Source organism: Pelodiscus sinensis, chromosome 2 (genome assembly GCF_052426305.1).
Source record: "Pelodiscus sinensis isolate ZL-2025 chromosome 2, ASM5242630v1, whole genome shotgun sequence".
Lineage (NCBI taxonomy): Eukaryota > Metazoa > Chordata > Testudines > Trionychidae > Pelodiscus > Pelodiscus sinensis.
Genome location: NC_143053.1, coordinates 114,678,868 through 114,703,709, shown reverse-complemented (window position 1 = coordinate 114,703,709; position 24,842 = coordinate 114,678,868). Strand labels below are relative to the sequence as shown.

Here is a 24,842-nt window from a genome sequence, read left to right as displayed (position 1 = left end):
TGCTGGGAAGGAAGAACATGTCTTAAATCCCAGCTTCCTCAGTTCCTCTATAACCCAGAACCAGGAAAAAACTTATACACAAACTGTAGTGAACAAACTAACACTATTTCTAAGCAGAAAAAACTACCATTTGAAAGAGGCTGGAGAGGTTCACATGCATCCAGACATGTGGTTGGAAAGAATTGGGTTGGAGAAAGTATTTTGCCACTTTTATAGTATAACTCTCAGTACATGGGGACACTGAGGGGAGAGGCAGAGGGGAACAGGAGAGTTCTACCTGAAACTGCTGTAAGAGGTTTTTACCTATGGCAGTACCCATAAGCAGGAATGTATAGAGCTGCTCAAAGAACAATTTATTCTTCAGATCACAGAATGGGAGGTCATGTGTCACAACAGACTGGGAAAATGGTTTTAGTTCATTCCTGTCTCAAGGTATTAGCTCTGGTTGTAAGTAGGTGATGCATCTTTTAAAATAATGCCAGAAAGTATTCTAGTTCTTTCCCACCCAATTAAAAATTGATGTCATTTTAAAAAGACTAATACGCTGTAGATTCATCGTGCATGTCTATTGAGTTACTGGGGAAAGAAGGATTGAGAGGATGGAAGGGCTCTGAATTCCAGTAGATTAGTAAATTTAAGTTTGCAGTTATTCAAAACATAACATAACCCACCCACTTTCAGTTATTTGCTCCATTATGTCATATGTATGGTGCAAGTCTCTTTATTTGCAGTTCCTCTCTACTGGACATACATTCACATATTTGTGAGATGAAATGGTTGAGTTGCCAAAACGTCTGGTCTGAAATTTCCAGAAACACAAGTCTGAACCCTATCAGAATTGACTACCATTTCTCCTGCTGATAGCCACATTGGACCAGATACTCCCCTTCTACAGAAAAATTGACAAAAGCACTAGGATCTTTCCTGAGGTTCGCCACACAGAGTGCTGGAAAAAGAAATCCCTCCCTGGGCAGGTTTCTAGAGGTCCACTGTAACAGGTTATGTCTCCCAAACACCTGGATTCTTAGGCTACATTTAATCAGCAGAGCTGGATCTTCCAGACCCTCTCTCTCCACCCCTCAGTCTCCACACAATCTCTGTCATGTGGAACAAGGAAGAAGGACAGTACTGTAGAAAGACTGATAAAAAGAGGTCAGCACAAAAATTAATTGCAGCAAAAAATTTAAGCAGCCACTACTGTAGCTGGAAATGCCTTAATATAGGAAGGACTAACAGCACCAAATACAGTATTTTATGCCCTTTCTTCTTCAAATAAGTGATACTTGCCTTTTAAAAGGCTTTTATTTAAAATGCTACTGTGGCTTAATACATTTTTCCAATTATTATTACTAATTTCTATAGCACATATATAGCAGTGGGTACAGTAGATTTAAAAATGAACACAAACACCAGCCTTTTGTCTTGACCAATGTTGAAATACTTTTAAAAGATTACTGTGTGTGTGTTTTAATCAAATATTGCATGCCATCGTATAGCAATCTGGTTTGTGAAAAGACTACATAATTCCAGTATGTGCTATCGATATGGGATAATTAAAGAGATCAAAGACTTTCTCCAACAAGAGCTCACTTCTTTAATTCAAGCTATTTCATACAATTTGATCCACTGTTTATACAAGGATGGCAGTAACAAATGCAAGTAGGAGGCAGTTACTGATGTCAGCTTCCTCTTGAGACACACATTTAGGCTAAACTTTTTGTTAAAATAAAATCTATAATGGCAAAAAAGCTACTTGGAATTTGTCAGATATATCTGCCAAACAAGCACACCTTTAAAAAAAATGATATTGGCAAGAAGCATTTGTAGCACTACTGGTCCTCAAAACACAGAGGAAAATGCTACAGGTAAGATGTTTTTATTTTTGTGTAGAATATCTGTAGCTTGTTTAATATTTGTCTCTATACTTACAGGTACAAGAGTTACTATATGGGGTTTTTTTTGGCTCAATTAGATATCACTAGAAGATGTACCCAGCATTGCTCAGATCCTTAATGCAAATAAGTTTTACTTTCCTTCATTTATATCATTCTTGGGTACGGCTGGGGATGAGGGGTTGAGTGTGCAAGCCACTCTTGAGAGAGAGGACAACTTGAGCTCACTGTCACTGCAGCAACTTGGGGCCAGGTGAAAAGCACCTGTCCATGGCCATTGCAGCTGCCATGGTCACAGACAGAGGAAGCATGCATGTCCCCCAGCTGAGACACAGACAGACAGACACACAAACTCTCTGAAATATATAGTAGATTCTCTAGTTTGGCCACATGAGATGAGTGTGCTAGTATGATTAATGGCTGTTTGACTCACTCTTTGTGAGTACCTGCAAATTGCAAGGTCCAGGGTGTGTACAGAGGTAAAGGACCCTCTTCAACTGAAGAATTAACCCGTTAATGAAATGAATCATGGGTGATAACGTTTTCATTTATTTTCTCCAATTTAATACAAGTTTAATACAAGTTTGAAATTTTATTTATAAATAAAAGCCAATGAAGATGTGATATTCCAATCCCAAGTCATAGGTTGTGGAATTTCTCTTAGAGGTATCACCTAGGGTTAGTTAGCATAGGTGAGAATCTAAGCAAGAGTATCTTCCTCTTCCCCCTATTAAAAGGTCAGCTTCAGGAACCAATGAAATTAGAGGCACCAGAATAGCTGGAGACAGGATTTTTAAAATGTATTTTTAAACAAGGTGTTGATCAATATTAAAAATTAAAAAAGCAGTATGACTATTCAACTATTGGTATAACTAATACTTTTAAGCCGAGTATTATCACTTAAGAAGCAGTTTTTGTACCATCCTTGAAGTGGAAGTAGTGAGTGCTTTCTTGCTGTATAGATGTCAAAACAGAAAGCTCATTTAAAATGTTAGAAAAATTCCAGTGTGCATAGGATATTCTACCCACTATTTCTAGTTACATAAAAGAATAAAACAATATAGTTTAGACTCGGGAGTACTAAATATAAAAGTACTGCAATTCAAACAGTCTAATATGAAGCAGGTTTGCAAACATTAGCTTCATCATTCAAAAGTAGCAAAAATCAAAAGTCTGTCTGATCTATCTACCAGTAGAGTCCACCGAGATTTTTTAAAAACCAACTGTAAAGCTTAATTGTTAATAATTTAAACATTTTAATCCAGCCTAAACATGTAATTTTTTAATGTAGCTTATTACACAACTTTAAAAGTCCTTTCATATGAATTTTCCCCCAAATGGATGTAACAGGTATTTCAAATCCTACCCTCTCATTTAAAAACAAACAAACAAACAAAAAAAGCAAAAGCCTCTGCTGAGAAGTATCATTAGCCTCCTGATAGACCATAGCCTCATTCTCTAAACAAATATTGAAAGACAGGTTAAAAAAAATCAGATATCCAGACATGATGAACTTGTTTAGCTATTTAAGCTATAACTAAGCACTACAGTTTTCCTTTTATGCTTTAGAACAAAGCATTATTCTTCTTCCACTTGCTAAACCACTCTAAAGTCCAGGTGTATATACTGTTAATTGATTTTAAAAACTACAGCACAATATACTTTTTAAAAATGAAGACTACTGAATAGATACATATTTCCTTGTAGTCTCTCACTAAAGGCCAATAAACAGACTGTTGTTTGTTTGTGCATTAAAGATCAACTGTAAACACTTTTCTTCAAGATATTTCCTAAATGCACAAATTCCCAAAATTAATCTTGAGGGGGAATTTTCAAAAGCTCAAAGTATTGCTGGCTTTTGAAAATAGTTATCCTTGGGTATTATCATTCATTTAATCTATTTTGCGTTTTCTTGGTCAATGAAGTACAGACCCCAGGCTTAAAATTTTTACTCTTGTACAGATGTGCAGTATACACTAGTCTTGCAACACCTATATCATTTTATTAGCCTTCAGTCAGGCATAGGTAGGTTTACTTTTATTCAAAACTGAATGAACGTGATATTATTATTTTATAGGAATAACACACAAATCAAACTCACTCAGTGCCAAGGGAGACAAAGTACATTTTGTCAGAAAATTATTTTAGTTTTGAGGGCATTCATTTTAAAACATCTTTTGGAAGAGAGTACTTTCAGTTTATCTTTAAAATGAACAAAAGCTATCAAGACTCTGGACCATAAAGACAGGCAACAGTATCTTCTGTTTTTCTGATGAAACATGTAAATCTAGGCTTTCAGTTACAGCATCAATTCATCACTGGGTACATAAGCTTAAAGATATTCCAGAAATCACCTTCTGTTCAATAGGGGTTTTTCATTAGTAGGTTCCCCATACTTTTTATACGTGAAATATTTGGATCCATCTATGATTTTTCCATCCACAACAGAATTAACAACATTCCACCATGCTTCAGTGTCAGCAAGGGCTCTTTTCAGTCCAGGTACCAGATGATGATTGATGAAGCTGTCAGGCCTACAGTAGCGGATAGAGCAGTTTGGCAGGAATTCAGTGTTATTGAAAGAAAACTCAAATACTTATTCCATCTCCTCTGCTAACTTTAATCATATTATCAACATGCTGCCAGGAATGGAGCCTTGACACCAAGCCATAAATTTACACAGGCAACCATTGTCTGCATAGTGTAGTTACAACACAGATAATAAGCAAGTTCTGTTTATTTTTACCTGCTTTTAATTTTATATTGCATAGTAGTTAAAATAATATTAGAAAGATCTTCCTGTCACTCAGATGAGCTTGCATCAAGTTTCATTCAGTTATTGCATTTAATTTCACTTGGTTTACAAAAGGAAAATTTGGCTACGCTAGTCAGTTTTATTGCTATTATATTAATTTTTTAAATTAAAAAAAATCACTGTGATGACAGGAGGTTGCAAATACTCCTTAATACACATTAATAAGAACACAAATTAATATTGAAGATGCTTCATTTTTAATGCCACTTACTCACTTGCCATGCTGACAAAAACAGATCTTTCCTCAATGGTTTTAAGGTAATTACAACACATTTTAGGTAAGTCCCAACACAGGAGCACTGCTCATCCTACTGAGAGCACCAATGATAAGTTAAATACTTAAGGTAAATACTGTATCTGATAAAGTGATAATGGAAGGACTGATTTACAAGTTATCTTTTTTTTTTTTTGGGCAGGTGAGGGTGGAGGAAGGCTTCTCAGGACTGTAAACATTGTTTCCTCTGACCTCACAGCCACTCTTGTAATGACTATTTTAGAAAGCAATCAATATTTCCTCTTGATTTCATAATGGTGCAGCTAAAACTGTACCTGAGTAACACATTCTAGTTCTTACAGAACCTACTCTGTTTTGCAGGACATGTTGGTTTTTCTCACAATAACTTGATGAGTATGCGTACACTCTAATTTCAGCCAAGCATGGCTTGCATTTATAATACCTGCTCTCTAGGCAGTGCTGAGGGCTTATATAGAGATAGCAAAAACTAAATTAAGATTTTTTTCCCCTCGAAGACAAGACTGTCTTCAAAAACCAAGGAATTGTAGTTTGCAACTCCCTGAATTGATGAAGCCATGGTATAAAAGTAGAATACCATTTCTAGACCTGCCTGTCCTAACAAACTAAAAGAGTGATATACCAATCACCTTGACCACAATAAGATTGCAGAGGCACTTCAAGTTGGGAGGTATGCAAAACTCTTCTTCCTCAAACAAACGTTTGTTATAGTTACAAGAGGATGGGTGGGGGAGGGATGTTGCCCCTATTTTGATTAGGCTTTCTGAAAGAATCTCGGTGTTGTTCTGATAAGTCTGCAGCAAGAGAGTATTGGCACACAAAAAAAAATCACAAAGAAAAAGGTCTTAAAAAGAAGCATATTTAGCCAAGTCCTTCTCCATTTCAGCATATTGTTCTTTAAGGCGTTCCATAGCTTTTCTGTGCTCTTCATCCACTTCAGCTCGTTTGCTGTGTTGGTCTTTCATAAACACCTCCCAGTGGGCTAGATGCTGCTTTTCGCCAGCCATTAGTGTGTCAGTCTGAACCTGAGAGGAGGAGAAAGGAAAGTTATAAAAACTGTTTCTAGATGAAGACAGTGGGTTAATGCAGACTTGATGAACTTACATAGACAAACATAATAAAGAAACCAGCTTTCACTATAGCACCAGAAAGTAGAAATTATGTTCATCTAGTCACACTGCACAAGACAAAAGAAAAGTGATAACCACGCAGCCTCATCACATAACCCAGTAGCAATCAAAGTGTTGTCTGTGGACTAAAGGTCCAGGATCGTCTTGCAGCGGGGAGCCCATGTTGGCTCTCCAACCCTACGCCCCTCTGTGACGGTGATTTGGTGGGTCCCCCTGATCATGCAGCCCAGTAGCAGCAAGAACAGACTCAGACAGCCAGTAGAATAGAGAGGGTTTATTGCTTCTCCGGGATACAGCACAGCACAGACGTGATGTGGTTACAGGAGTCAAGGCCAGGCTGCCTCAGACCCCTGAGATTAGGGGGTCCATCGCCCCACCCTAGACCCTCAGTCCTCAGGTTAGGTTGTTCCCTTCATGTTTTCCAGCCAGAAACTGACCCTTCCCCCAACACAACCTTCTTTTGTTCCATCCCTTCCCATAACCAGTAGAACCAGTTCGGTCACTGTCATGGGGGCCCTCAAGGTGCCCCCCGCTGGGCAGTGCTTACAGACAGAGGCCAGAAGGGGTCATCCACAGCCCAAGCACAGCAACCAGCAAGGTACTGACACTACCTCATATCCTCCCAGTGTCGTTGGAGTGCCAGCTTCCCAATATGGGGTGAGGGATCCCAGAGCCATGTGGACTGGATCCAGCTCACGGGAGGAGCATGGTGTGCGGAGCCAGGTAAGTACTCCCATCCCCCTCATGCCCAGACCCTGCATACCCATTGCCTTCACACACACCCTCTGTCACCAAGACCCCGCACCCTCATCCTGCTCCTATATCTCCCTCATGCCCAGACCTTGCATCTCTGCCTGCACCCCACCTCTTGCTGAGACCCTCCACCCTCAGCCTGTTCCTGCATCCAACCTCCAGGCTAGACCCCCATTCCCAGCTCTCTCCTACACTCAAACTACTGGGTCAGACCCCCACCCACTCAACCTACTCCTGCACCCTATATCCTGCCCCGATCCACACCCCCAACCCGCATCTGCACCTCACCATCTACCCAAACCCCCATCCTGCTCCTGCATCCCCATCCCTATCAGCCCCTGTCTGCACCCTGAGCCCCTCATTTTTGGTCCCAACTCCAGAGCCTAGTGGGGCCCACAAAATCTATTAGCCCTGGGACTCCAGAAGAGTTAATTTGGCCTGTGCGGAGCTTCGAACCTCTGTCCTCCCTTCCCTCCTCCCTCTCCCTATGGGGCTGGAGTGTTGAGGTGTGTGAAGTGTCTCAGTTGGGGGCCCCATTAGTGAGGGTTGGGGGGAGTTGTTATTTATTTTTTTGTTTTTAATTTTTGTAAGGCCCCTGAATTATTTTTTGGTGGATCAGTGACCTCCAACCCAAAAAAGGTTCCCCACACCTGCCATAAATTAAAACAATGTTGAAACCTTTTGTTTTGGACAAAAAATAATATTTTACTGTATTTAAAATGAACTTTTGTAAACTAACATGATAAAGTTAAAGTGTTTAATCTGTTTAATGATTTTGATGTATAATAGTTCCTCTCTTACCGGTTATATATGCCCCCTTATAATATAGCTGCATATTTACTTTTTTATGCTCCAGTAGCCTAATATGAATAATATAGTATTTAAGGTATTTAAAGATAAGCAAAGGCATTCTGTCATCATGGGTGGTTGGCTGGTAGTCTGAGGAAAGGTTTGCATTAAAAATTTGGAAAACCACTGATATAACCAATGACAACTTGTCTCCATTCTAGTCTAGTCGCCAAAAAATAAAAAATAAAATAAAACACTAAAGCTAGTACTACATTTCAGGCATAATCCAAGTAATTTTTGTTATCCAATGATAATAGTCCATGGTACAGGCAGTCCCCGGGTTACGTACAAGATTGGGACTATAGGTTTGTTCTTAAGTTGAATTTGTATGTAAGTTGGAACTGGCTCCAGATTCAGCCGCTGCTGAAACTGATCAGCGGCTGACTACAGGAAGCCCTAGGCAGAGTTGCTCTGCCCCCGGCTTCCTGGAATCAGCCGCTGATCAGTTTCAACACTGGCTGAATCTGGACTCCTGGGACAGAACAGCTGGGGCACTGCCGGGTAGGTCCCCGCAGGACCAACCCGGCAGCACCCCAGCTGCTCTACCCCAGGCGTCCCGCAACAAAAGCCTGGTCTGCTGGGGGGGGGGGGCGGGACGCACTAGCTGCGCCCCCTCCCCCCCCAGCAGACCAGGGAGACCCGAGCAAAGCCGCGGAGGCACAGAGGTCCTGCCGCCTCTGTGGCTTTGCTCCTGTCTCCCTGCTGTGCTGGGGGAGTCCCCCCCAGCACAGCAGGGAGACCCGAGCAAAGCCGCCCCCCCAGCACAGCAGGGAGACAGGAACAAAGCCGCACGGGCAGCGGGGTCCCGCCCCCTGTGCGGCTTTGCTCGGGTCTTCCTGCTGTGCTGGGGAGTCCCCCCCAGCACACCAGGGAGACCCAGAGCAGCTTTTCTCGCCCCGGAGGATGCGGTGGCGGGACCGCTGCGCTCTGGGCGGTCCCGCTGCCCGCGAGCTCCGGGGTGAGAAAAGCCCCGTTCGTAAGTGAGGATCCGACATAAGTCGGATCCGCGTAAGTCGGGGACTGCCTGTATTAATAACCCTGGGATGTTGGAAGTACTATTGCTAGTGGACAACTCATAATTTAAGAATTTTTAAGCTAATTCGGGATAATTTATAAATTGGGAGGGGAATTGTTTAAGTAAACCCCAGCTCAGTTTTTTTAAACATACTTGCCCAGTTCTTTCTCACCAGTCATGGAGCTATGCCTGCACCGCAGAGAGACGCATAGGTGATTTTACGAGTAACAATGCTTGCAAAATATAGGTCGTCTGTGTTAATAAAGGTTATTTTTGGAAAATATTGTGTCCGCTATATTTCACATCTGTGAAAGAGGAATAAAGTACAGTTTTAAGCAGTCAAATATGTCAATTTAGTATGTATATCTGCACTGAGGATTCCTAACTCGCAGCACTATTGAATAAAAAGTGGTTCTTCAAACATCGCAAGGACAAGTTCAAAGTTTTATCTCTTGTAATGGCTGATATTTCATCACAACTATAAATTTTATACAACAAACCAAGATGGGTAACAAAATAGTGGGTACATACAGTGTATTTCAATCTACCTTTTATGGTGATGGTTACATTTTTTATTGGTCATTAACTTATACATCAACCTCAATATAAAAAGTAATATTTAGTTCACTGAAACAAGAACATGTTTGCATATCAGTATGCCAATGGATATTTTTAAACTAAAAACAAAACAAGTGTTTAAAACACTATAAACAAGTCTTGATTAAGGAACCTCTAAGGCCAAAGGAAAAGACAGACCATCTTTGTAGTTCTTATTTTCATATTTTGACTTTTGGGAATTGGTAGACTGTGTTTCTCCCTGAGCCATCAAGTTCTCACTTTGCCTTATGGTTTTTATACATATTTTTATTGGGCATTTTCCCTCTAGCTTCCACCTTACTCATTGGTACTGTTAAATAGGAATCTCTTCACCCCCTTGTCTTAAAAGGATGACACAAAGGTGTAGAGACATTTAAGCTTTCACTGAATATTTGTAAACAATAGTAACAGTCTGACCTTCAAGTATTTTATTCCAAGAATACAGAAATCACAATAACTCTGTACAATTGTTTTTATATCCGTTCTGTTGATCCTCCATGGGTGAGAGTACATAATTTTTATCTATCCACTAATTTTTTCTACATACAGTAGTTCAGCACAGGAGTAATGCAGTTGTGCAAACTCATTCATCCAATATTTTAGCAAATTAAGACAGATTTACACTATATGATGTCTAGTTTGTTTTTGATTTCTCTGCTCCTTCCCCCTCCCATTAGTGGCCCTGTATTTGAGGCTCCCCAAATTATTTAAGACATTAAACTACCTGATCAAAATTAAAGCAGAAGGTTGCTTCCTGCCCCACTCTTTTTCCCCTTCTTCTTCTCCTCCAAAACAGTCTTTCTAGATTGTTCTGAACTAAAGAAATGACATTGTTAGAGGGATATTAACAGCCAGGCTCTTGGATTTCCTCAAAAATGTGATCAAATATAGTTAAACAATTTAATGCTGAAAAATAATTATCATAATCTCCATCCTTTACATAAATACTGGCAACATGCTAATGAGGAAGTAAACATATCTTATATACAGTAGCCCAGTGTCTGTGCGTCTGTAATGCTGATGTACATGGCCACGCCTCCTGGCCATGTACGTCAGCGCCCCCCTTCCCCTCGCTCCGAGGCGGCAAGCGGCCGCAGGGCCCTCCGGACACTCCCCCCACCAGCGCTGCTTCCCGCCCTTCCTCCGCCCCCCCCCATCCTCCCGTCCAGCCCCACAGCCTCCAATCCCCACTCCCAGCTCTGCTTTCCACCCCCCTTCCGGCCAGCCCCACCCTCTTCCCCTCCCTGCCTGGTGCGCTGTGGCACGCTGCGCCGCTCCCAGCTGAGCAGCGCTCCCGTCAGCCTCCAGCGGGGTAGTAAGCGGCGGCAAGCGGCCCTGCTCCCTGGCCATGTATGTTACTGCGCCGCCCCCGTCCCTCATGGCAGCCCAGCTGAACAGGCAGCACTCAGCCAAGCGCCACGGCAGGTGGGAAGGGGAAGGGGGGCAGGGAAAGACAGAGGAGAGAGAGAGGCAGAGGGAGGAGGAGAAGAGAAAGGGAGAGTGAGAGGCAGGAGGGGATGGAGAGAAAGAAAGAAACGGAGAGAGAGGCAGGAGGTGGAGGAGAGCTGAGAGAGAGGGGGGTAGGCAGTAGGAGAGAGAAAGAGAGCGCGCGCGTTCAGGAGAGAAGACCTGAAAATCCCATCTTATGACGGGCTAATTGGCTAGTCTTACTAGAATTGTCCTAGGTTCCATAGAGTAGAGTAATGATTGTATGTGCAAAATAAAAATGAGTCCACAAGGTTGTAAATGGATCTGAGCTGGTAATATAAGTGAAAAATCGAAGATATGAACACTACACATTTTAAAAATCAGAAAGTTCAGAGGACTTAAAACTAGCCTATGTCAGAGCCAACAAATAGGAATGACAGGCTGACAGACCATCCAAACAGTGATGTGGACATTTCAACCTCAAAAAAGAATGAATGGCTTAGGGTATTGAGCCTTTCACTTCTAGATCACATGTTCAAACTCTGACCTAACTCAGAAAAAAACCCCTAAATTAGTGCTATTTGATGGCTGTTGAGTGGCCTATGTGAAATAAATGTATTCAAGAGGACAGGTATCCATTCACAAAGAACACTTTCACAATTGGCATCCTTTTGGCAGCTCAGCAGGAAAAAAAAAAAAGGAACAAAGAATGAACTATTCTCTTCCTCTCTATTTGCAGGCCCAGGCACACAAGGTAGTGCTGTTATGCGGAAGCTTGTATTGCTGCCTCCTGCAATGGAGGGTTTGGTTCTCTAGGGCAATCAATCCTAAACATTTGACATATGCTACAATTTTAAAAAGTATATAGCCCATGTTCTCTCCTACTATCTTGAGGAGTTCCCTCTCCCCTTGCAAAATGTTTGTATTACCAGGAGTTTCTCAGCCTTAATTCTAATATTTTGTTCACTGACACCCAAAATTATCCCCACCAACAAAATCATATTCTAATTTATGGGAACCTTCCATACTCCACACACTAATGTTATATTTTTCACACCTCAAAGTCAAACCACTTACTAGTCCAGGGCACAACTGTAGCAATATGTATTAATTTATAAGTTAGACAAAGCACTAACCTCTTAGTGCTGACACTTAGGATTCCCTGTGAAGCACTACTTCATTTTCACATCATGCTGAGTAAAAGATACACTGCACAAGGATTTTACATGTCATTAAAAGGTGATCTGATCACACAAGAGATCCAGTTATACCCCTGACAAATATAGCCTCTCCTATTGCTAATGTAAGCTAGAAATTAAATTAAAAAAAATTAAAGGAACAGTTAGAGCGCTTTGTATTTTGGAGTTAATTGACACAGGTATATCAAACAGCCAAACTTTATGTCCTGAGGTCTAGATCATCTCAATTTGTTTATATGAGCGCTTATTCAAGTTCTCTTATGAGTTAAAATAAAAACTGTGGTGATGTTTTAATATTTCATGCTGCAACTATCTGATAAGCACAAGCTTATCGGATAATCGAGTAGTGACTCGATTAGTCACTTCCCCCGCTTGCTGCCTTCATCAGAGGCAGCAAGGGGGGAGGGGGAAGCGGAGCAGGAGAGGCAGAGGCACAGCAGGGAAACAGAGCAGATAGGGACTGAAGCAGTCCCCATTCATGCCATTTCCAACTGCAGGCGCTTCAGTGGGAACACAGAGCGAGTAGGGATCACTCTATGAGAGGCAGCAAGGGGGGTGGGAGGAGGGCACACAAGCCAGTGTTGTGGGGGGAGCCAGCTTAAAAGACAGTTCCCCCAGCACCACATCCAGGATGCACTTGCTCCCCCTCCCTGCTGCCTCTCATGGAGGGATAGGGGAGGCTGCTGCAAAGCAGACCCTGTCTGGAGGGTACAAAGGGTACAAAATAGTATCTCTCATTCTGCTTGGCAGTGGGCTGGAGGGAAGCTGGAGTTTGCCATAAGATCTTGGTGTCGTCCACAATGGCTTTAATATGTGGCAGTATGATACAGGAGTGGTCTGAGGGCAGGAATATACACTATTTGATTGGCCTCTTCAGTTCCTTAACCTTAATGCCCAGACCATGAACCACCCTCTGCAGAAATTCTGCAATACCCTGTTGTCATATAGCATAAGTGCTATTTCCATGCATGCCAATGCCTCATCAGGAGACCACAAGGAGAAAGCCACTAGCACAGGGGCGTAGTCTCTGCTGTCCACTCCTGGTAGAACGCATTGTTCTCAATGATCTTGGACCAGCTCTGGTACCAACAATGCACCTATTGGTACTGAGGTTGGAGATGCAGAAATAAATGCTGGTACAGACATTGGTTACTCCATTGACACCATGAAAGGGATTAGTGTCAAGCTTGCTTCCTGGAGAGGTGGAGGCAGAGCTGATGCCTGTGTTGATGTCAGTGCCAAAGTCAGTGGTACTGACCCCATCAGAGGTGGGGTAGTGGTCACTGCTGTGGGTTGCACATGGTGCCAACAGAAGTATTGATGTCAAAATGGTTGTTGGTGGTAGCATGGTAGGTAGCTGTCGCGGCCACTGATGGTGTTGGCATGTAGGTGGGCACCCAGGTATGGTGCATGAACAGCAATACGATGAATGTGGCTGAAGCACTGAAGATAGTGCTGAGTGATGTCCCAGGAACCCTCCCTGGCTTTGGTGGAATGCCCAGGGGATCCAGAAATGCCAATGTAGCACACACTGCCACTGCAGAGACCAGCATGTCTGGAGCTGCCTTCAATCCCATCTTGACCTTGACTTGAACTCTTTCTAGAATAGTAGGAGTTGGACTCCAATCCTGAGGTCTCTGAAATAAGGATGCAAGTGGCTAGTCTAGTAGTTGACTACCTGATAAGCTTAAGCTTCTCGAGTAGTCAAGTCACTACTCGACTATTGCTTCCCCCGGCTTGCTGCCTCCATATCAGAGGCAGCAACAGGGGGTGGAAAGGAAGCAGGAGATGGTGCTGGGGGGAGTCGGCTTAAAAGTCTCTTACTTTCTTTGACTTAGCCAAGGTCTGCCCTTTCAGCTTTTTTCTATTCTGAGGTACCAGTGAATGGAATCAGTGCCTACTCTGTCAGACTTCAAGTCATGTTGGTGCCATAAAGAGTCTTTCTCCAGCTCCAAACTAGAAGATGGTGGCTAGGCACTCCACACTGACAAGGAGGTGATCAGAGCTGGGTCCCCTGAGCCCAGGTCTGAATGGGGATGAAGACCTGCCTCCATGAGGATAACTTTAAGCTACTGTTCTCTCTACGAGTTCTAGGATGGAACTCGCTGCAGACAGTAATCCCTTTGATGATCCCTTAAACAGGAAGAGTGAGGATCTCTTTTTGGCATGAACTTCATGCAGACCATAGAGTTTCTGAACCCCAGGGCATTCCATGGTCCTGGGGAGTCAAAAGAAAAAATGTGGCAGAAACTATAACTATATACAGGTGGGAAACAATGACAGAAGATATAAGCGCTTATGAAAGCAGGGGCTATGGGAAGTTCCAGCCTACCATAACTGGTGATAAGAAGGAACTGAAGGAGTAGTGGGTTGGCAGGGCTCTATACTGGGCACCATGAAGGCATGATTCCAGAGGGTACCCATACCAACCCTACAGATATGGGAAAAATCTTCCAGCTACCATGCACATACATGGATGCACACCTGTTCATATCAATTCTAAACAAGCACTCCAAGAAGAACTTGCCAGTTTGTTCAAAATACATTTTAAAAAATCACAATTAAAACAAGAATATTCTATAGAGCATACAAGATAGTTATTTCTACACAAAGGTGTAGGAATACATACATTCATATAAACCAGCACAGCACTAAATGCCATTTGCTTCCTTCCATTCACTAAAGAATTTATTGTAAAACTCTGAAATAGTAAGGAAGGAGGATGGGAATTGTGGATTCAGGCAATTATTTCAAAGAACCAGTTAGTATGGTAAACATCTAATTTTTCTTTCTTTGAAAATGCCTGCAAGTAGGTGAATGACTAGCTGTTCACTAGACCTCAGTGAGGAGAGTCTCAAGAAGTCTCCTGAAATGTGAAAGAGAATAAAGGTCTAACTCTAGCAAATTGAGTATACAAATCTAAATGCTAACTCCAGGGAGCAACGCAGTAATATATGGATAGAATTTCAGGTAGCAAGAGTGTTCCCTGTAAGCTGAGCATTTGGGTGGTCACCCAGGAAAGATTCAAATGCTGCCTAGCAGATTAGCAGAGTGGCCACAGCCGGCAGCATGTGTTTCAGCTGGTGGTGCGTATCTGCACGTGCCACAGTGTACATAACAAAAAACTTATTCCACACATGGATGGAAAAAAATCAGAGGAAACATTGGGTAGAAGCCTTGCATATGACCTGTATGTTAGAGACATTCAGTACAGATCACCTTAGACATGGAGGAATGCATTCTCAGATCAGCTGGCATTAGCATTCCTACTTACTCAAGCATGGATTCAATGTTCCATCGAATTTGACAGTCCTGGAGTGGAAGTTGACTGGGTCCGGGCATAATCTCCATGTTATTCATACTCTGGGTGACTTACAGTTTGGGTTAATCTTACTCATAAAAGAATTCCGAGCCTCCACAATAGGCTGGGAAACAGGTGGAAGCAGAGGTTAACCACAAGCATGTTAACAGACTGATGTAAGTGGAAATCAGAAATGACTTCAAGAAGAGAACTTCAGGTGAGAAAGGACATGGTATATGGTAGGTCAACCATTAGTGTCTGAATCTCATAAGCTCTTTGGACCAATGTGCTTATCATTAAGAACAGTCTTTAATAAGATATGGTGCAGACAGTGATCAAACCACATGTCAAGCAGTGGTTCCATTAGTTTGGCAAGCACTGCATTTAAGTCCCAAGGCAGCAGTAACTCCCAGACATAAGACAACACATGAAGCTGACATTTTAGGAATCCTGGCAATGTAGCACATGAGAAAATACATCAGTTCCTGAACTGAAGGATAAAAGGCTGATATTGCAGCCAGAAAAACTCTTTCCAGAGCGGAAGGAGAAAAGTGATTGTCTGAGATTAAGGCAGTATGAAATAAAGAACAAAAAAGACTTCTGAGAACTAGAATCTTTGTTTTGCCTAGTTGAAGAAATACTTCTTAGAGATATCTTGGTGAAGATTTTTTGATGTCCAGAAGGTGACCAATACATCCAAATTATACCAATTATTAAATTAATAAAAGCACTCTCTCTCATAGTAGGTACTGTATTTCACCTCTCAGTATTTATAGGAGGTTGCATAAAACTGAGGGGGTCTCTGTAAAGCGAGAGCTAGTCTCTCATCAGTTGGCAGATTTATGTGCTGAATACTCCTGCTAATCAGCCTATACTGTGAACACGGTGGTATAACTGGATTTTATGGAAGAAAAGCTCACGTGCTTCACAGTTCCAGTGCTAATGTTGGCTGAAAAGTCTCCGTACTGCCTTAAAAAAAAAGAAAAGACTAACATGTTAGCCTAGCAGTCTGGTGACCAGGCATTTCAGGTCAGCAGGAACTAGAACCACTGTTCAGACAACAATCTTAGATTCCTCATGCACTGGAGTACCTCACAGTTCTCTTTCAGCTAATCTGGTTTATGCTTGTGTGAAAGTAGAAAGAATTATAATGTAAGAGAAAGATGAATTGTGCTGTAATAATTGAATAAGTTGAAGGAATACTGTTTGTCTCTGAACAGGAAGAAGAAAAGTATGTTAATGTTGTTTGTAGGTATGCAGATCAATGTGCTAGCCAGAGTTAATAGGAAAAGGAACATTAGGTGTTAGGGAGAAAGCAATTGAGAACCAAGTAGATATGGACAGGAGATTGCTGTGTGCCTTGATGTGGAAATGAAGCTACTTAACTAAGTCTCACACTAATCATGTGAAGTTTTGCCCCTCCTTTTAATCCTGTTAACTTGACTTTTTTTGACTGTATAAATCAAGGGGTTTGAACATTTTATGGTGCTCACATTTTCTGGATGCATTTTAGCAGAGCTTTGCTGAATAAACAGAGTGGTCTGACAAATCTGTGAGTCCTGTCTAACTTTGACACTTGTGGTGATCAGCTCTTTGAAGTTTGTGGGTGCCATTGGGCAGTGGCGTTCAAACTTTTCCAGTCACTCATTGCCCCTTTCCTGCACTCCAGTAACAGTACCTGTTTGTGTCGTCCTCCATTACTGCACAGCACTTCTCGGCAGTGGAGCTTTGGCTGAAAGTGGAGCTGAGGATGGAACTGTGGTTGGGGCAGGAGTTGGGCTGAGGGCAGAGCCTTTCGCTCCCTCTCCATTCCGTTGGGGGCTGGTCCAGGTCTTGGAGGTGGAGTAGGACTGGGGCTGAACAGATTAGGGGAAGAGCGAGGATGGAGAGGGAGGGAGCTGGTCTTGAAGTGTGGTATGTACTATCTGACCCCCTGTGGGAGCTGCACACCCCAAATGTTTCTCTGTCTGTCTGTCCCCCTTTCCGTCCGCGGAAGGGCAGACTCCACAGTTTGGAACCACTAGCTTAGAGCAACTGGGATTCTGAAATGGGAGCCTTACAACATTAATTTATAATTTTAGCAATGCTAGTAAGAAATATCCTGGGTAATTTATTTACAGAATTTTTAAATGTTATTGTTTGACTCTCCTATAAAGCCAAAGATAATTTAGAACAGATTATACTTTCTCTCTCTAATGTGCCACAGAAGCATCCAATCTGCCACAGAAACACCCAAGCATTTGGTATTTTTTCTGGGGATTTATTTAAATTCAAGTGACTACCAAACTAAAAGATCATTATGGAATTCTACACATGTATAAATTAGGGATGTTATATATCATGTAGTTAACTAATCATGAAACTGCATGAAATTTTAGTGGTTACACGACTATTTGATAGTCCTTGGGGGCAGGGGCGGCAGCCAGTGCACTTTTAGCCCCACTCCCAAGGAGCCCCCTGACACCCTGTGCTGCTGCCTCTTTATCAGAGGCAGCAGTGCGGGGTGGCAGGTGGGAGCTGGTCGGCCAGGAGAGCCAGTGTAAAAAACAAGCTCCCCGCACAGACTAGATCCTGCTTGCCGCTCTGCGCTGCTGCCTCTGATACAGAGGCAGCAGTGCAGAATGGCAGCAGCCCTGTCCATGAAGGTCTGAGCTCCACACAGATAGAGGCTGATCCATAGCAGTAGCCTCTGTCCATGGAGAGCTCAGACCCCCAGTGGACAGGGACTGCTGCCACAGACCAGCCTCTGTGTGCAGCGGGCCTGGGCTGTTGCGGACAGAGACTGCCTCACAGAAGCCTCCCCTGCCCCCTTGCCCTGTGCTGCTACCACTAATAGAGGCAGAAGTGCTGGGGGGGGGGGGAGGAGGAGGCAGGTGGCACCATGGACCTGGTGTGCGGGAACCAGCTTTCAAGCCAGCTCCCCCTAGCACCAGTTCCCGTCTGCTCCCCTCACGGCCTCTGTAGGAGGCAGCGGGGGGGGGGGGGGGGGGAGGGGAGAAAGGGGGGAAGGGGAGAGGAGAGTGCCGGATCCATGGAAGCCAATACGCACGCATGGGGAGCCTCCTTGAAAGCCAGCTTCCCACGTGTATTGGCTTCAGCCTGCCCCCTTCACCCTCCATGCTGCTGCATCTCTATCAGAAACAAGGTCAGGGTTTGGTTGTGCCAACACAACGGGAAGCTCTGCGAAAAGCAGTTTTCCATAACATGCAAATAGAAGGGCTAATTATTGAGGGACACGATATAAGAGTGGCCACTGGAGGCAGTAAGTCCTCAAAGGGGAGCTATTCTTCAGAATATCCTCCCATACCACCCACCTAAGGAGTGGTCGGCTCTGCTATCTTGCCTACCAGTAACCTCCCTGGGGGGCCACAGCACAAAGGTGAGGGGAGAACAGACCTTAGATGGGCTGGAGTGGTGAGCTGGACCGGAGGGGAGAAAAAAGGCCCTAGGCAGGTTGGGGGTGGCCCAGGGGACAGGAGAGAACCAGTCCCAGGCAGGCTAGGGGGATACTGCAGAGGAGAGAACATATCCCTGGCCCCAGCTTCCTGTCCCCTGCCCCCCCCCCCACATTCTCAAGGCCCTGCCCCGAAGGACCCAGGCAATGCCAGATAAGTCTGCTAGTTCCTTTTTAATGCAGGTACTCCAGCTGAGAAGCATCTATTTATACACAACAAGTGCATCAAGCACCTTGAATAAATTCACGTTCACATATTAGGAGCTAAAAGGATTAGACTTTCTGGAATCTTCAAAAAATGTCAACACAGATAGAAAACTCCTACTGGCTTATTAAATTCAAAGTCTTTACTACTTCAAAGTTATAAACGACACCTATTGTAAAGAACTCACGCTACCCTCGCCAATAGTGAGTTCTCGGTGCCTATTTTATTACAACCACCAGTTAGCCAGTCACCTTTCCCCACCGTAATCCCAGGGCTCAGTCCCTTGATCCTGAGCCCCTATAGCTCCTATTTCGACCTGAACCGCCGGTCCCACGGAAGCGTTGCGCCCTGCCGGGCGAAGTAGGGGGGTTCGAGCCCACCCTCCCTCCAAACCCTGGCCCAGGGCCCTTAAGGCAGGGGCTGCCGGTCCCCGCCTAGCAGATGGGGGTAGTGCCCCTAAACACACCCGCTCACGGGCTCCACGACCCTGCCCTAGGCCACTTCCTACTCCGTCCCACCTAGGGGCCAGTCCCCTCCGAGAGTCCTCTGCTCACTCTCGCTCCCTGGGCTCAGCGTCGCCCAGTCCTCCTCTCCTTCCCTCTCGCAGGCTGGATCAGGCGTGGTTTTAAACCCCGTGCTGGCTTGGCTTCCTGGCGTCACTACACCTGAGACGCCAAACAGCCCCCCTCCTCCCATGACGTCATCTGTCCGCACCGCCCTAGCCCCGCCCCCAGGGGCATTCTCCGACGGCGTCCCGTGCTCCCCGCGTCCCGTGGTGCCAGCCCCTGGGTCCGCGGTCCGTCCCAGGGTACCCGCGGTGGGCTGACTGCCCGCCACCCAACGGGCTCTCCAGCCCTCGCCTCGGCCCCCCCGAGAGCGGGGCGGGAGCGCCCCGTCACACCTATAGATATTAAAATACAATTATAGTATTAAAAGTGACTATGAAAACAGCACCTTTTCCCCTACCCCCACCTCAGATTTATTTTCCTTATATGCAGTCACAGTAACAACTATTTACTCTTCTGTAAGCCTTTATTACTTTTTACTTCTGTTAGCATTATGGAAGCAATGTAGCTGTAGCCTGAGCTTGATTATACTCTGGCAGAGACAAAACCAGCAGAGTAAACTTTTCCCCTCCAAGGAGTGGGGGTATTTTTAGATTAAAATTTTAAAATTTACAATTGCAGATTCTGGATTGCACATGATGAATAAACCAGAAAAACAACAACTTTATTTTCAAATCTCACTTCAAAGTTACAGGGCTGCTGGTTAGAAAAGACATTTTAACTTGCAAACTGACAATGTTTGACTGGGATAAGAGACACAAAGAATGAACTCACTACGCTTTTTTTTTTTGAAAAAACAAAGAAGCTTTTAAAAAATATAATCTAATTTTCACTCAACTCCATTTGTGCAACAATCCTAATTCATGAGACTGCCTATACAGAAATTCTTTCATTGTATTGAAAAACTTTTTGGAAGGTCTATCCAAAATGCAAGTTAAAATAGAGTGTTTGCCAATGTTTAAATACATGTTCTAGTGTTCCAAAAAGCAAATTAAAGTCAGACCTAAGTAAATATAAGATGGCATTACCTAACAATCACAGTCCATTGATCAAAGAATCCACACACAAGAAGCTCCATGATTTTCTTTACAAATGTTATTAGGTTACAGTATAATGCATCACCACATATGTAATAAGTTGCATCCTGACCTATATTACACACAAAGATACATTACTACATGACATGTTAATGCCTCTTTACATGTGGAAGAACTGAAGTATAAGTTCATATATGCACACATAACTATACTTGATTAGAAAAGAAGTCTTAAATAATTCATAATATATCACAATTCTGCTAGGACATGTAGCCAAGAATCATTAGGCAGGTCAAATGTTAACTCCTTAGTTATCTATAAGTATGAATCTATACCTTAAACATCAGACAAGCCAGTAATTCCTGCTGTTCAAATATGTCCAGAACAGTTCACAACAATGTGGTGATACTGGACAAAAATATTTTTTCTAAAGAAAAAATGCCATTTAAAAAGAAAATGCATTAAAAGACATACACTTTATAAAATTCTGTAACACTGCTCTGCAGAAAAATGAATGACACACACAGGAAGAATAATATACCAATGTATTTCATTTACCCACAGATAGAATAAGAAAGAATTTTCAAATGTAATTTTTTAAAATAAAATAATCCTCAACTATATTTTAAAATTCAAGAGTTAGGTTAGTACCATTTGAAGTTTCTAAGAGAGACAGCAGCTGGGAAGAGATGACATTTAAAAACAGAAAGCTATTTTATGAACTTTGTTAAATTCTGAAGCTGTGTAGACTAAACCACATCAATGCAACTATACGGCATATGAAAAATATAGTCCATAAGCAAAGCTATAGTCAGAGAGTGGTAAAGTTGCACTGTTAGAAATTCTGAGGTCAAGGTATGTCAGAATTAAGAAAAACATCAGAGATCAAAAAACTCAGAATACACATGCAACCCCACTATGGCTTCTTGTACGTACACAATATTACCGTTTTTAAGATTACTTGGTACCACAGTGACAGGTATGGCATAAAAATCTAATCTGGGGGAAAAAGAGAAACATATAAACCATATTCTTAAAGTTTGCAATAAATGGGATAAAGGTAGATTATGTCTGTATCTCTTTTCCATATCGAACAAATATGTTAAAAACATTACGTTTGTAAAGTCAAGCCCTCAGAAGACAAGAAATTCTAGAATTAAGGTTGTCTGTTCCTGGTGTAGGGTTACATAGTTAATGAGGCTGCTTACAGGATTTCTTTCCTTATTCTTAGTTTTATTTTAATAAAATAACTTGAAACACCTCATTTTCTATTGTATGCAATCATAATAGACCTCATTAGGATTCAAACAAAAGAATTCAAAATCAACACCAAAGATCTCTAACTACTTCAAGGAGTAACTTCACTTACAGCAGTAATAGGTAGTTACCTTCGATGTGGATCATTCATTAGAGAAGATAGTGACATTTTTATAGATTTTAAGGCCAGAACGGGCCATCATCTAGTCTGACCTCTTGCATTATACAGGCCATAGATTTTATCCAGGTTAAAAAAGTTCTACTATGCTATGCAAATGGCAACTTCCCTGGCTATTTGTTAATTTGGCAGAATCTCACCTAATTTTCACAGGGATAGCAAAAGATTCCTTGCTATCCCTTTAGAAATTTAATTTTTTTGCTCCACACTGCGGACATTTAATTATTAAAAATTCTGAATTCTTCCTACTCTATCAAAGGCTATGCACAAAATTAGTGAACAAACAAACCTCTGCCTGACTCTCTCTTTACATGTTCTCTGTTGTTCCATACCATAAAGTTTCCTTGAGAGTGGGGTTTGGAGGGATTCCTTTGATCAACCCCTTTTACAGATTCTTCCACCTATTCAATAGCATACATACGTGGTAGACTATCTAGTTTTATTCTTAAAATGTCTATAGTCTTCTTTTCTGGGAAATTCACAGATTAAAAAAAAAGGACTCTCTGACGAATCATAGTATTTATTATATAGTGGTTAAATTTAATACCTAGTTCTAAGACATTTATTTTGGATGGCATTTAGATATCTGTACCATTTGGTGAAGTTCCAGTTGTCACATCCCCACATGAAGAGGAAACCAACATTTGAGTTGAAGATTCATGGTTTGTTCTTTAAATTGTAGATTTTTGATCACCAAATCTTGTTTAAACTGGTGAGTACAACTGCCACTTTGCCAATTTGTGATATTTCCTTGGGAGCATCGCCATTAACTTGTACTTTACTATCAAGATATGCAAGTTGACTAATTTCTTGTATTCCTTTTCCACATAAAGCAAATATTTGGTTCAGAGTTGCTGGAGTTTCTCAGTTTTGCTTTTCATATGTAATTATTAACCCTGTCTTTTTTATATCGGTTGAACTGCCACAAAGTTATGCTGGTAGCAAAATCAAGATCTTCTAGAGTATTGCTGAGACATTTGACACCTGTTCTGAATCTGTGTTAACTTCTTTATGAGAAAAAGTAATGGAAATGCCAAAAAAAACCAAACAAACCCAAAACAAGCAAACCAAAACACCACAACAAGCCACACTTTGGCAAAAATACTCATTTTTCCCTAACCTCACTCTTGAAACTGTTAAACTATTTTTCTTGAAACTATCAAAAAGCTTCAAACTGAGGCAGAGTCCAAACATAGAACATTTCAATCTAAATTAAAAGCAACTGGAAATGGGAATTTATACTTTGAAATGTTAGGTAATCTTATCTATGTGCCCTGCTCCACCTCATTCATATATATATGAATTCATTCTCAAAACTTTAAGATGGATATTTTTATGGTGTCCTATCTATCCCCTAAGTCAGGAAAAAAAGAAAAACATTTCACAGACTGGAAATATATGACTAGACACTCAGTGGTGGATAAACATGAGAACCTATAGAATGCTACCTCATTCAACGGATACTTTTGGAGGCACACAGAAATCACTTTACACCTAAATTAACCCACTATGTATGAACAGTACAGTACTTCTTCATTTAGAAGTTTCATAATAGTAACTAAGTGGAATTGCACCAAAGGAATTTGCAAGGGGCTAAATAATGTCATTCAAATTAAAATAAAATTAAATAAATAAAAGTCACCCTCCCTGAAAGTGACCAGATATGGGAAGTTTCAACATATGAAGTTAAAGTTTTGCCACACAATCTGAAAAGAAACATGCACACAACATTAACTGTAGCTATGACCAATACTTCACTTATAAACTTGATACTTGAGCGGGGAGATATAGTACAATGAACATTCTGAAACAAACAAGCCACCTGTTTAAATTTCACCTCAGAAAAAAGAAGCAGAATTCCAAGAGGCAATAGATTCCTCTAATTTTCTATCTACATTTCACTGTTAGGTACAATGAATCCAAATGTTAGCAAAGCCTATAACATACTTTGCACAGTGCCAGTACCCAACTGCAACTATATTAGTCATCTCTGCTGATCATCAAAAGCAGGACATATTGCAAGGAAAAGAAGGAAAATTGTGAACAAATGCTGATACACACCACTGCATGTCTTAGTTCATATGACTAGGCCAGAATCGGAGCTTTGGTATTTTCTGCATCTCCACATAATTATAAAGTACCATTTTCAAATACAATCATGAAAGGTGAAATGGGAAAATGTAGAAGTACCATAGGAAACTAATTTCTTGTACAATTTTCCAAATTTGAGGTTTAGACTAGATGTAATTCAAACAAGCAAAAAGTGCAGCCCATTGAGGGATTCCAGTGATTCACATATTCCTATAATATGGCCTTTCATTAAATAACCAGTGCACCAGCATGAAATGCTTCCTTTTCAACAAGCAATAACATGCTCAATGTTTTCAGTTAACCAGGAAAGCTTTACATTTCCATTCTGGTAGGTTCGTGGATGTTTTTTGTTCCACAGAAAATAAGGGTTTTTTTGTTTTTTGGGTTTTTTTTTTAAATTTTGTCCATATGTGATAAATACCACACTCTGAGCAAAGAGAGAGAAATTTTTAAAGATGTTTCCACATATTTGAAGAGTATGGGAGGAGCTGATGGCTCTATTAGTCTTGTCTACTACATATTTTAGAATGTTTGTCTGTTTGTTCAAGAACTCCTAAATGGTAAGAGCTAGGGCCACCAAATTCAGTATACAGCTCTTATAACATAAAGCAACGTAAGGGTTTGGTCGTGCCAGAAAAATGGGATGTGCCTGGAAAGGGACTGCTTCTCATAAAACTGTTCAAAAAAGAGACAGACTCATCAGGCAGGTGAAAGGTAGGCTCACATCCCTAGGCACCAGTTAGGCAGAGTGTGTGGGGGATGCGTGAAACCCTTCTCCCCAAATTGTATGGGGACGATGCTAGCTGTTTCACTTCATCATTG

General features: G+C 42.0%; 1 protein-coding gene across 1 annotated transcript in view; it reads right to left on the bottom strand.

Annotated features, from left to right (window-relative positions):
• Nucleotides 1–1,283: 1,283 nt before the first annotated feature.
• The window catches only part of BLOC1S5 (biogenesis of lysosomal organelles complex 1 subunit 5), a 39,162-nt gene continuing 15,603 nt past the window's right edge, over nucleotides 1,284–24,842 (bottom strand). The window contains exon 5 of the mRNA XM_075921282.2: nucleotides 1,284–5,985. Within this exon, the coding sequence (XP_075777397.1) occupies nucleotides 5,806–5,985 (180 nt within the window). The 3' untranslated portion in view covers nucleotides 1,284–5,805. The remainder of the gene's footprint in view (nucleotides 5,986–24,842) is intronic.